General features: G+C 40.4%; 1 protein-coding gene across 1 annotated transcript in view; it reads left to right on the forward strand.

The window, feature by feature from the left end:
- LOC124777177 (dehydrogenase/reductase SDR family member 11-like) overlaps positions 1-14381 on the forward strand; it is a 128173-nt gene that overhangs the window by 20374 nt on the left and 93418 nt on the right. Inside the window, exon 2 of the mRNA XM_047252488.1 lies at positions 11893-12159. Within this exon, the coding sequence (XP_047108444.1) occupies positions 12022-12159 (138 nt within the window). The 5' untranslated portion in view covers positions 11893-12021. The remainder of the gene's footprint in view (positions 1-11892; positions 12160-14381) is intronic.

Below are 14381 nucleotides of genomic sequence, written 5' to 3' on the forward strand. Positions count from 1 at the left end.
GTAATTCCTCCGTAGTGCGTTGTTGTTTGTGCCTTTGAGTGTATCTGAAGTTCCTCCTGACTCATTTAGAAGATAAATGAAACTGTTACTCACCAACATAGTTTACGGGTACTGCGCAGTGTACCGCTTATCAATTGATTTCTGACGGCTTAACCGTGTAATTAAATTTATCTCTAGGAAGGAGCCTGTTGTTCAAGCGAAGAGGCATTTCTAGACACTTTTCACCAACAAACGTGCGTATTTTCCAGGGGCAACCGGAACTCGATACCTTATCGATTAATACTGATAAACTATCTCAGGATCCGGGAATCTGTAAGGCAGTCCTTAAAGAGATCGGGCATCGTTTCAGTCACTGATAAAATGTTTCTTTGTAATCTGCAACAACAGATCTGACTCATACAGAAGTAGTGGCGGTTAGTGAGTAATTCGTAACTGTAATCGCTTTTTAAATGTTTTTGAAAGAACAGTATTGTTGTAATTGCTATTATTGTCATTGTTACTATTGTTTACTATTATCCAAATATTAATAACTGTATTGTTATTATTATTATTTTGACTTTTATTATTATGTTATTGTTTACGGTTATCCGTTATTGCGTCGTGTCACGTGTTAACATTAGACTGAATAATGTCGTATGACATCTGTTAAAGTACAAAGCCCAATCTCGTTAACACTGAGCGATATCATTTATGTTATCAACACGAATAAGGATGATATTATAAGTTTCTCTACTCACAATTATATTTATATTTCAGATTAGTTCCGCGATCCTTCTGGTCTGGTCGGAAACTTCAGTCACAGAGTCGTGGAATGACACTGTTTTACGAACTTTAGCAATCGATTCCAGTGGATGACAAAATAATGTGCGAAAGTCTGCTTCGCAACTGTATATTTCGAAATGTTTTGTTTCTCTTTAACGCCGAAAACGATCTTCCTGCCGAAACATGGATAATTAATTTCACTGGTTTTGATGCTGCAGGTACTTCTCCATTGAAACCACAGGAGGGTGAGATATTGACTTTATCTAAATACTGGCTGGTTCTGGAGTTCATGGAGTTATAGAAAAAGTTTATACCAAGACTGTAAAAAAATGCATCTATCTGTAACTGTACCCGGCGATTACAACGGTTACTATCACTCCCCGCCCATGCACAAAAGACAGTTCTAGCAGTCGAAGAGCGATCATAAAGGCCAACCTAAGGTTTGGCAATTTTTTTTTACCGAAGTTGCAATCGATGTAGAAACTTCAGAATCATCGCTTGTACAATCTAACTATACTCCTAGCTTCCTGATTTATTTTTCATTCTCGTTGGACCAAAGGATAGCACCTAAATAATCAGCAATCTGAGAAATACCCGGGTGGCCATTGCGCCTGAGAGAGTAGGACACAATGACGACTCAGCTAAAAATGATTGAATAGGTTGAGGAAACCAGTGTTAACTTTGAAAAGGTATATTGAAAGAAAAAAGAACTTATTTACACCACAGATTTCATGTAGAGAGTACAAAATTAGTTAAATAATATAACAATTACTTTTTTACAAGAAAAAATTCATTATCACTACTAGTGATCCCCGCAACTGCCTAAATTTTGATAAATAATCAGCATTGGCGGCCGAAGACTTCCGGCATAAGAAGTCAGTCTCATTCTGCCAACAGCCTTGTCAAAGAGGGCGGAGGAGCGGATAGAGGTTCAGGGCACTCTCTTGTCCTAGGGGTGGGAAATTGCCCCTAAAGGCGGAAGAATCAGCAATGATCAACGACATAAGGATGCAGAAGGCAATGAAAACCACTGCATTAAAGACACGTAACGTGTATCCACAGGACATGTGGCTTGTATTTGAAGAAGTGTCATGATCTCTCTATTGGCAAAAGATTCCGGAATACTCCCCCATTCGGATCTCCGGGAGGGGACTGCCAAGGGGGAGGTTACCATGAGAAAAAGATTGAATAATCAACGAAAGGATAACGTTCTACGAGTCGGGGCGTGGAATGTCAGAAGCTTGAACGTGGTAGGGGAACTAGAAAATCTGAAAAGGGAAATGCAAAGGCTCAATCTAGATATAGTAATGGTCAGTGAAGTGAAGTGGAAGGAAGACAAGGATTTCTGGTCAGATGAGTATCGGGTAATATCAACAGCAGCAGAAAATGGTATAACAGGTGTAGGATTCGTTATGAATAGGAAGGTAGGGCAGAGGGTGTGTTACTGTGAACAGTTCAGTGACCAGGTGGTTCTAATCAGAATCGACAGCAGACCAACACCGACAACGATAGTTCAGATGTACATGCCGACGTCGCAAGCTGAAGATGAACAGATAGAGAAAGTGTATGAGGATATTGAAAGGGTAACGCAGTATGTAAAGGGGGACGAAAATCTAATAGTCATGGGCGACTGGAATGCAGTTGTAGGGGAAGGAGTAGAAGAAAAGGTCACAGGAGAATATGGGCTTGGGACAAGGAATGAAAGAGGAGAAAGACTAATTGAGTTCTGTAACAAGTTTCAGCTAGTAATAGCGAATACCCTGTTCAAGAATCACAAGAGGAGGAGGTATACTTGGAAAAGGCCGGGAGATACGGGAAGATTTCAATTAGATTACATCATGGTCAGACAGAGATTCCGAAATCAGATACTGGATTGTAAGGCGTACCCAGGAGCAGATATAGACTCTGATCACAATTAGTAGTGATGAAGAGTAGGCTGAAGTTCAAGACATTAGTCAGGAAGAATCAATACGCAAAGAAGTGGGATACGGAAGTACTAAGGAATGACGAGATACGTTTAAAGTTCTCTAACGCTATAGATACAGCAGTAAGGAATAGCGCAGTAGGCAGTACAGTTGAAGAGGAATGGACATCTCTAAAAAGGGCCATCACGGAAGTTGGGAAGGAAAACATAGGTACAAAGAAGGTAGCTGCGAAGAAACCATGGGTAACAGAAGAAATACTTCAGTTGATTGATGAAAGGAGGAAGTACAAACATGTTCCGGGAAAATCAGGAATACAGAAATACAAGTCGCTGAGGAATGAAATAAATAGGAAGTGCAGGGAAGCTAAGACGAAATGGCTGCAGGAAAAATGTGAAGACATCGAAAAAGATATGATTGTCGGAAGGACAGACTCAGCATACAGGAAAGTCAAAACAACCTTTGGTGACATTAAAAGCAACGGTGGTAACATTAAGAGTGCAACGGTAATTCAACTGTTAAATGCAGAGGAGAGAGCAAAAAAATGGTTCAAACGGCTCTGAGCACAATGGGAGTTAACATCTATGGTCATCAGTCCCCTAGAACTTAGAACTACTTAAACCTAACTAACCTAAGGACATCACACAACAACCAGTCATCACGAGGCAGAGAAAATCCCTGACCCCGCCGGGAATCGAACCCGGGAACCCTGGGGTGGGAAGCGAGAACGCTACCGCACGACCACGAGCAGAGGAGAGAGCAGATAGGTGGAAAGGATACATTGAAAGCCTCTATGAGGGTGAAGATTTGTCTGATGTGTGAGAAGAAGAAACAGGAGTCGATTTAGAAGAGATGGGGGATCCAGTATTAGAATCGGAATGTAAAAGAGCTTTGGAGGACTTACGGTCAAATAAGGCAGAAGGGATAGATAACATTCCATCAGAATTTCTAAAATCATTAGGGGAAGTGGCAACAAAACGACTATTCACGTTGGTGTGTAGAATATATGAGTCTGGCGATATACCATCTGACTTTCGGAAAAGCATCATCCACACAATTCCGAAGGCGCCAAGAGCTGAAAGGTGCGAGAATTATCGCAGAATCAGCTTAACAGCTCATGCATTGAAGCTGCTTACTAGAATAATATACAGAAGAATGGAAAAGAAAGTTGAGAATGCGCTAGGTGACGATCAGTTTGGCTTTAGGAAAAGTAAAGGGACGAGAGAGGCAATTCTGAAGTTACGGCTAATAATGGAAGCAAGGCTAAAGAAAAATCAAGACACTTTCATAGGATTTGTCGACCTGGAAAAAACGTTCGACAATATAAAATGGTGCAAGCTGTTCGAGATTCTGAAAAAAGTAGGGGTAAGCTATAGGGAGAGACGGGTCATATAAAATATGTACAACAACCAAGAGGGAATAATAAGAGTGGACGATCAAGAACGAAGTGCTCGTATTAAGAAGGGGGTAAGACAAGGCTGTAGCCTTTCGCCCCTACTCTTCAATCTGTACATCGAGGAAGCAATGATGGAAATAAAAGAAAGGTTCAGGAGTGGAATTAAAATACAAGGTGAAAGGATATCAATGATGCGATTCGCTGATGACATTGCTATCCTGAGTGAAAGTGAAGAAGAATTAAATGATCTGCTGAACGGAATGAACAGTCTAATGAGTACACAGTATGCTTTGAGAGTAAATCGGAGAAAGACGAAGGTAATGAGAAGTAGTAGAAATGAGAACAGCAAGAAACTTAACATCAGGATTGATGGTCACGAAGTCAATGAAGGAATTCTGCTACCTAGGCAGTAAAATAACCAATGACGGACGGAGCAAGGAGGACATCAAAAGCAGACTCGCTATGGCAAAAAAGGCATTTCTGGCCAAGAGAAGTCTACTAATATCAAATACCGGCCTTAATTTGAGGAAGAAATTTCTGAGGATGTACGTCTGGAGTACAGCATTGTATGGTAGTGAAACATGGACTGTGGGAAAAGCGGAACAGAAGAGAATCGAAGCATTTGAGATGTGGTGCTATAGACGAATGTTGAAAATTAGGTGGACTGATAAGGTAAGGAATGAGGAGGTTCTACGCAGAATCGGAGAGGAAAGGAATATGTGGAAAACACTGATAAAGAGAAGGGATAGGATGATAGGACATCTGCTAAGACATGAGGGAATGACTCCCATGGTACTAGAGGGAGCTGTAGAGGGCAAAAACTGTAGAGGAAGACAGAGATTGGAATACGTCAAGCAAATAATTGAGGACGTAGGTTGAAAGTGCTACTCTGAGATGAAGAGGTTAGCACAGGAAAGGAATTCGTGGCGGGCCGCATCAAACCAGTCAGTAGACTGATGAAAAAAAAAAAAAAATAGGTAACTGCATTGTATAGTCAAATCTTTATATCGGAAGGACGACGGTTCAATGCCGCGCCCGACCATCCTGATTTAGGTTTTCCGTGATTTCCCTAACTCGATCCGGGCAAATGCCGGGATGGTTCCTTTCAAAGGGCACGGCCGACTTCCTTCCCCGTCCTTCCCTAATCCGATGAGATCGATGACCTCGCTGTCTGGTCTCCTTCTCCAAAACAACCCAACCACCCAAATCTTCATATACTCACTTGCGAAAGAACTGATTTTACATTCGATTGCCATATCTGTTGGCACACGGCTAATCAGAAATTTAACTCTGTCAAATATTACCACAAAAATTAATTTTTTGTAATAAATGGATAACGCACCGGATTTTTTGTTCGTCACGCTCATGTAATTGCTATGACAAATAGGATGTAATTCGATAACATGATATTATTTCTGAATTTATTTTCAGTTCAAATTAATGGCCGTGTCTTCTTATAATTATTCATACTCTCTGAAATGCGAGGTATGTAATACGAAAGCGGTACTCGCTTTCTCATTTAATCACGTAATCACTGCGTTTTTACAGACTATCAACAAATAATCACTTTTATTACTGTGAGTAATACAGATACCATTTTATTAAGACGACTGTATTCCTCCAGAATCTACGAATGAGTGCGATTTCACAATGGCCGTACTTAATTTTATATTACTCTTTAGTGACAAGCGGGTCATGTCTATATTAGCAAGGATTCATTTTCTGTGCCTACGGTTTCTCTGTGTCGTTACGTAATCTCTGGCCGACATTGCTCTATGACCAATGCCAGAGGTGACGCGAATTTCATAATATTTCGTAAGATGTATGCATGGAGGTAAAAATAAGGGGGTTTATGAGGCCGTCAAAAACTTGAAGCCAACTTCCACCGTCTCAGTTGCCTCAAAACATCACATTCAGGTGTTCTGGCTGTTGCAAGTCATGAAAGTTATATGACCAAAATGATAGATTGGGTCGTTTTGAGGGTGTACTACTCGTTCTGATAATCCTTTTCGCAGATTTACCAAAAAAAAAGCAAATGACTGTTGAATGAATAAAATGATACCCGTCTGCAACAATCAGCTTCTTTGGTTGAAATATTAGGAAGCGAAAGATTCTCCTGGTAATCCAAACAGATTGCTTTCTTCATCACAGATTTTATGGACTTAAGCGTTTAAATTCGTAAAAACTTTCTGCTATCCTCTTATGTAGTTCATTTCAAGACTTTAGATGTTGCTTCTGCTTATTCAAAGGTTGTATATCAGTTGCGTCTTTCTAGTTGTTAATCTATAAATCAAGTCAGAACAGTCTGTTGTAAACTTGTCACACACTGAACATTTGTCACTTCTGAATTACACGAAACTTCTGTTGTAGTTCGTCGCGAAAAATCAGTCGATATTATTCGTATGACATAGGATTTGGAGGAATTTTCTTTGAATACACCAGGTGAAACACTTGAACATTAAGTTCTTCTGGTAAATAAAACCGCTTGCTGTCATGAATGCTATAATGACATTTGCAGCCTCTCAGTCGCTGTGTATGTTGATGCGCTCTAGATATGGTTTCTCCATTAAGTGTGTTTGGCCTACTGTTATGTTTTCATCTGGTCTCCACATGTGATTTTCCTGTAGTAGCCAATACCATTCTAAGAGTAATAAGACGTCTGTTGGTGATGCAATGCAATGTCATGAATGCTGGTTGACACATCTGAACATCACGTATTTGTCCACCTCTATTAGTAGGCACCTTACAGATACAGGAAAAATCATGACATGCCTCTTCATCTGCACTTTACTTTGGTCTTCCTCGCGTCACAGGATTTACACTGATAAGACCAGTCAGATGAGTTTTGAGTATCATACGAAGCTATTGATTGCATTCCTTCGTTAATCTATCTCTTTTTATAATTGTACATTCAGAAAACATTGCCATAGTAAGCACTTAACGTTCGTCACATATAACGTGATCATGGCCCGTAATTTTTTTGAAGACTCAGTAATACCCCCCCCCCTTCTCCTATTCCTTGTATTCAGCACAGAACAGGAATGTTCATCTTCATTCTCCGACGTTTCTGATGCCCTCATTTCATTTGAGCATTAACTTTATGCACAATCTTTGTAACAGTAACACATGAGTGTTCCTGCTCAACGTAATGGAGAAAAATTAGTTTTCTAGTCTAATGTGGACAAACAATATGGCGAAATTTTGTATTGGTCTTTACTTTGTTACTAAACAACGTAACAATTTGAACTTCGTTTACAATCTGTGAGTGGCTGGCAAGTATTGTTGGAAATCCAGTAACACGAAGCTGCAGCATTAGGAGGTGACAGAATATGAGAAGAAAAAGTTCTAAGTAGAAAAAAGATCTTGATCGTTCTGCTTAACACCGAGTGGTCCCTGGTCATTCTTCTTGAGTACATCAAAACTTTAGCACAGATTTTTGAGCACCTTGATCGCTCTTACCAAAAAACAAACCTTGCCGCATTATAGTAGTTCTGTTCCTCTATAAGATAACATTATAAACTAAATTTTAAATTTTTATGGACCTTGATTCTTATTCCTGTGTACCTTTCATATTTCTTACTATGCACACCCATGTACATGACAGTATTTGAGAAACACATCATACCAAATTTCATCTCCTGTATGAAAGATGAATGAACGATACCATAATAACTTGTGAAAGGCATTGAATTGCTAATTGCTCGAACACGCCTTCAGAAATGAATTTATCTCTTTCGCTATTATTAACCAACCAATCTGCAGGTCACATTTCGAAGCGAGAAGAGTCGTAAACTACCATGACACTGACTCAGTGATAGCCAGATATAACAAGGACTCATTTCTGCGTGGAGATATACCTCCATATTGTTCTGTTTCTTTGACATTTCAATGATCTTTCACTTTCCTGACATTCACACGTCATATGGCATGCTGTGCTTACTTCTTTCCTCGCTGTACGAATTTATGGGCTAACAAAAAGAGCCTAGGTAAGTTTTTTGCAAACTTGAGCATAAGCATGCTGGACATGTGAACTGAAAGTTGTAAATGTAACGGCTAACAATTATAAATCCATTCATCATAAGAATAACCTGAAGTAAACAAACACAAATGCGGTGAGTGGTCAGAAGCCGTACCACACGTACACTGGTGTTCCTACTCCCTTGGAAGTAGGTCCTACTTATGTATTAGGTTTATTATTACTAAGTTGCGTTAAATGAACCTTTAAGATATTCAAATGTATTGGCAGTCATCAACATTTTTGTTAATCAAGGTTTAGCTACGTAGTTTTTATTTCAAAAATTGTGTACAGTCACAACCTCTGCACCGTTGTGCTCTGATTGCCGCGCTGTTCACGTGCAGAATGAAAATGGCTGAGGCTGCTTTCCGTTCCGTAGTGAAACACGTGTGTGGAATATCGTGCCGAGAAACAGGCTGGTCTTAATGTTTTTCATAATTTTACGGGGACAATCGGCTTTGAAGTTTTCGCAGCGACTATATATAATACAGTTGACTTATAAACCCATTTTGGAAGAGTAGTGCAGTCGGAAGTGTAGCGGAATGTCAACCAAATACAATTACCGATTCGATGGATCACATTTTGCCAGTACCATTCTTTTTTTTCGTTTAATTTGAAACACCTACATCTCGTAATTATAAAACTCATCATAATTTTTATGAATAATGCACGTCTTCTTTTTTCTAATTACATATTTGACTCGAAATACCTGTATTCATTTCAAATACAAATTCTTAATTATCGATGTTGTATGAAAGACTGTTCATAAAAGTTGCTTAAATTAAGAAAACATAACAATTTAATTTTTAAGGCAAAAATGAAAAACCAAGATCTCTTTATGTGGACTATGTCCATCGTTTTATACCACAGAGGTAGATACGTATCGTAGAAACATTAAAAACAACCATTTTCACAGCATCGAGCACATCATACAAATGGTGCATTTTTACAGTTGTTACTGCACCACAAGTGTATGAGCCCAACAGAACTGATCTGGAGCCAAGCCGCGGGATTTGGCCAGAGAAGTAACAAGACTGTTATACTGCCAGACCTACTGGAAATAACGCACGCAGCTTTTTCACTTGTCACTGTCGAACGCTGGCTGGATGTAGAACGGCTCGTCACAAAAGAAGAAGAGAAAATGCGGCGCCTGGTTGACTTTGAGGATTCTGTTGTTGATCGACTCGTTATCAACGTACCAGGTGACACTTCCAGAACTAAAATGTATAAGGAAGGACCTAAGATATAACCAGACCTGACTGTTACACACAACTCGCTCAGAAAAATTACCCTGTGTTTAAGTTAGAAATTTTCATTGCTCTTGTTTGTAATTAGAATACTATGTCAGGTGAGAACGAATGCATTTCATGCTTTCCGTCTGGTCACCTAAGAAGCACGCGGTAGTGCTGAAGCTTCTCCGAATATTATTTCGGTCTCTTTAAAAATTAAATGACATTCGAAGCTATATTGTTTCTTTGCTTGTCTCTTTTTACATCTGAACCAACTGCTCACATCATTACAGGTTTAATGCGCCGGTAAAACTTTTGTCCCGCATTATCGGTCAGTCTATGTGCGTGTAACACAGCATAAAACGTATCCCTATGATCGTACATGACTGTACTGGTCACAGCTTGGCTTCGGCTCCACGTGAAACGAAATCCAATGAGATTCAAGCAACACGGAAGAATACATGGCGTAACGTTTACATCAGGTTTATTCTTATGATGAACAGATTATAGTACCTGTAAGCAAACAAACATTGTTTTCGTAGTTATAATGTCATTAGCTATCAACGCATATACAGTAAAAGAGGATTTAAATGGATTACGAAAGCAGCCTTCTCAAATCACTTGCTTCTATTCTTAGTTATTTGCAATGTATAACTAAAAATTAAAGTTACATTTACAATGGCAAATATGTCGTATTACAGGATCAAATACGCATTTAAGACCAAAAATAACATTTGAAAATGCCTCAATGACACTATGTTATTTGTGTGAACACAGCAATATTTAGTGTTTAAAAGAACTATCATGTGCACATTACAAACAAAAAGCAGTCGTAAACAATCTCTATGTAAACAATAGTCTGCTAACGTTTTGGGGCATGTATCATGGCGACACCAGCTTCAAACCATGTACAGTCATCGCCCCTTATTTTTACCTCCATAGATACTTATGCTATACAGCCTCAATGCGTCAAAACTATGTCAGACTGTGGCAAGACTTTTCTACGCAATAAACGAAGCTAATGACATTTTGACGTAACTCTTTCGTTCCTTGAAAGGTAATTATTTTGACCAAGAGTAAGCCTTTCATTGCTTGACGGGGAACTTTGATTGTTTTCTTTTTTGTGATATGAGGCTATAGTTATTCATTTTTATTTTAGATGTACATTTTTTACGATTACTTTGAGTTTAACAATTTGTGTTTTTTTTGTTATTCTTATTTACAAATTGTGTTTTTAGATATTGATTTTTGCATTGTCGAACACTGTAAACGTAATTTTATTCATCGTAAGTTTGCGTTTCTTGTTCGATTCGCATAAATTTTAACTTCACCTCACCAATCGGTTAACATTCGATGACAACACCGGGAAAAGCTACGAGTGAGGCCTTCGACCTTACGTTACGATTGCTTTTGATAGACTGAATATTTTTCATTACATTTGTAAAGAGCAGACAATAATAGTTCTACGATTACCAAAAAACACATTATTGTGTTTAAGCACGTCTTGTCAAATAGTTCCATATAAGTATGTTTCTCTTTTGTAGTACATGGTTGCAGTATTCTATCGTCAACGAAATAACATTTTATCAAGCTACTAAACAGTTTTTAGCCTAAAATAGATCTTTACTCTCAACAGCTCTGCTCCAGAGCAAAATTGAAAACGCTCGCAGCCAGTTTTAAATATGCAAACAGCCAGTGGTTTATTATCAAGTGAGTATGTTGCTATTTGTTCCTTAATCATGCTCATCTGCCCCAAGCATAACGAGGAAACATTGCTCAGCAGCAGGAACCGAAAAACAAATGAATTTACTACACAATAAAACTCACAATAAATTTCCGATTTTAACTTTGTGTTTTTATAGAGCACTCGAATCACTCAAATCCAGGATCTTTTGAATCTTATTGTTTAACTATTTACACAGGGAAAGAACAACTTGTTGGCTTTGCTGCGATTCAGTTTGCTTTCGATCGATAACTATTACCACATACCTTTTCTCAAATATAAACATATAATCATCTTGGGGTTGAAGCTCTTCCGTGTTTGCTTTAACAGTACGTATGTTTTTCGATAAGGGCCGCCTTTAGCAAAACACAATTTTGTTTCTTAACCCAAACATGTTTTACTGCAGTTGCAGCATCTTCAGTGGGCTTTTATTTTTGATCTGTTAAAGATAAAGAGTGTTCGTTGCTATTTGTATACATGTAGCTATTAGTTTTTAAATCGTAATTACCAATATCTGAAAAAACACATAAATTACGAATTCATACCGTTTTACCACATGGTGTGGTTTTTCTGATGTGTTGTGTTTCTATAGTGACCGTTTTGTTCCACAGTTTATCTGCAACCACTTATACCTTAAAGTAGATAAAACTACCATCGTGCCTGCAACTTATCAACTTATTTAGCTAACACCACTGAAAAGAAAAACTCTGAAAAGTTTAGTCATGAAATTAAATTTATCAGTAGAATTGAAACGGAGCTCCACACTACCAGTGGTTCTAGCAAAGACACATTTTCTAGACACTTTTCAACAACACGTAACGTGTAATTAAACTCGTTTGTTGCAGGAGATACCCGGAACTTGATATCTTATCGATTAAGAGCGATAAGTTATCTTGGGATCCGGGAGACAGTGAGGCAGGCCATAAAAACACCGGGCATCCACAGTACTGTCACAAGTACTGCTGTTGCGGACCATGGGCATCGAGAAGTACAAGGGACGAGTCGCGCTGGTTACTGGCGCCAGTGCGGGCATCGGTGCCGCCATCGTGCAGGCGCTGCTCAAGCATGGACTCACTGTCGTCGGACTGGCTAGGAGGGCTGACAACGTCAAGGTAACGTGGCTGTTGCTGCACTTCTTGACGGTCTACTGTACGAAGGGACTTTCCCATGTCGCCTTGTGCTAAGACCACTGCAGAAACTGAATAAAATATTTTTGGTTTTCAAGCCGTCTCAATTCGAGTAAAATTACCGACTTTTCGATAGCTATCTCTACCGTCGTCATCGGGAGAAAAGCTATTGACTGCTGGGGCTCCAGCGTGACTCTATAAGGCTTTTTGCCTTGGTATGACGTAGGTTAAGCAGCTTGTACTGCTGCTCCTACAGCTGCAGTGTTTGTTTCTTCTCTTTTCGCTTTTTCTTCTCAGTGTCACTGACTTGTCGTCTTCGTCGCTTTTTTCACTGCTGCTGCCTGTTCGCTACTCTCGGGGTGGGCTGGCAGTGGCGCAATACGCTGCTCTTCAACCAAGAGTGGTACAAAAAAACATAAGCACATGAGGAAAGAATGCATAACAGAGAATGGTAAAAAGTGGTGAATAAACGATAACAGAAACAGATGAGTATAAAAAGGTATATTAAAAAACTTAGATAAGAGCCACAGACATTTGCAGAGAATGGTCACTGTAGATTGAAGCGAAAACAAAGAAGCACCACAGTGGGAAAACAAAAGACTAAGAATGGCGACACTGTTGGTGGTGATGAGATGAAGCAGTGCACACAGCACCTGAGAAACACTGACACCACAACAAATACATTAAAAATCACTGCACCCAGGGGGGGACCTACCACAGGGTGAAGGGTAGGGGGGGAACAAATGGGGGGGGAGAGAGACAGTAGGTGGAAACCAGAAAGGGGGAGGAGGGGGCAGGGGAGGGTAGAAAAGGAGCCGGAAGCCCAAGGGGTGTTGGAAAAGAGAAAGAAGTTGGGTGGCAGGGGTAAAGGAGGAAGAAGAGAAGGTGGGAGAGGGAGGGAGAGGGAGCCCTGAGGAGAGGGGATGAAGGGATTAGATCTGGTAGGAGGGGTAGATGGAAGGCGCAAGGACATTATCTGGGAGGAGGAGTTAGCAGAAGCCGCCTTGGGTGAGGGTATGGAGTGTGCGAAGATGGAGACCATGCAGGACACTGTGGTACAAGTGCGGCAGCGGGCTGGGGTGGGAGAGGATGGGGGAAACCAAAGGATGGGGAGGACCCAGTTTATGGGAGACATATAGGAGATGTGATAAGTGAGGTGGAGTGTGTGGCTCTCAAGGATTTGTTGTAGTTGGGGAGGGGGGGGGGGGGGGCGGAGATCCAAGCGGGGTGGGCATAAAACAGGTTGGGGCGGATAGTGGAAGGGTGAAATCGACACATTCGACCGGAGAGGAGTTTGAGGAGATGGAGATGGTTACATGCCTTGGCTTGGACTGTGAGGAGATGGGGGTCGAGGAAAGGTCGAGGGTGATGCCAAGGTACTTGAGGGTGGGAGTGAGGGCAATGGGGCGGCTGTAGATGGTGAGATAGAAATCCAGGAGGCGGAAGAAGGGGGTGGTGCGGCCCACGATGATTGCCTGCGCCGAGACGACGCGATTTTCCGCTTATATACCCTCGATTATGGCTGCTGGCACCAGAGAGGGCTGAAACGACGCATGCGTGGGAAGGTGTGTTGGGCAGCTCATAACAGCTCTGGCCCAAGGGGCCGGCGCCACATTTGAAACTGCCGCTCCTGCCTCCCTACAAGCGTTGAGGCCCCTGTATACGATGAAGTATTTCGTCAAACGTAACTATGTTTGCCATCTTTTGACCGTGTACGGTGTTTGTCAAGCATAGGTCGTCTCTGAGGTGTTTGAGAGAAACCTTGATTGACAGAAAGCTTGATAATATGGCGAACATTGATTGTATTGACATTTCGCTGCATATGTTAAGTGCAAATTTTTTTATTACGATTAATCTCACTGGATCGTGAGTTTCCACTATTATGAAAACTACGATAAAGTATAAAAGCAAACTAGCACTGACAAGTACCAGAACGGTAGAGGTACCACATCTTTCCCAGCCATATATTGCGCATCAAGAAGCTATGAACAAAATAAATATTTTACGCATACAGTGAGAGACAAGTGGTGTGGAACGAAATAAAAGAAATCGAATTTCTCCGGTTCTTCCACGGACGATGTGGGGTATGTGTTCCCACGTTACGGTATTTTAATGTCCTGTCATTAAGGAACCAACTAGAAGAGAATAAATTTTCGCATATTTTTGTCTTCTTTTTCAACGTGAGGGTGAAGTAACGCTAAACAGGT

Source organism: Schistocerca piceifrons, chromosome 2, assembly GCF_021461385.2.
Source record: "Schistocerca piceifrons isolate TAMUIC-IGC-003096 chromosome 2, iqSchPice1.1, whole genome shotgun sequence".
NCBI lineage: Eukaryota > Metazoa > Arthropoda > Insecta > Orthoptera > Acrididae > Schistocerca > Schistocerca piceifrons.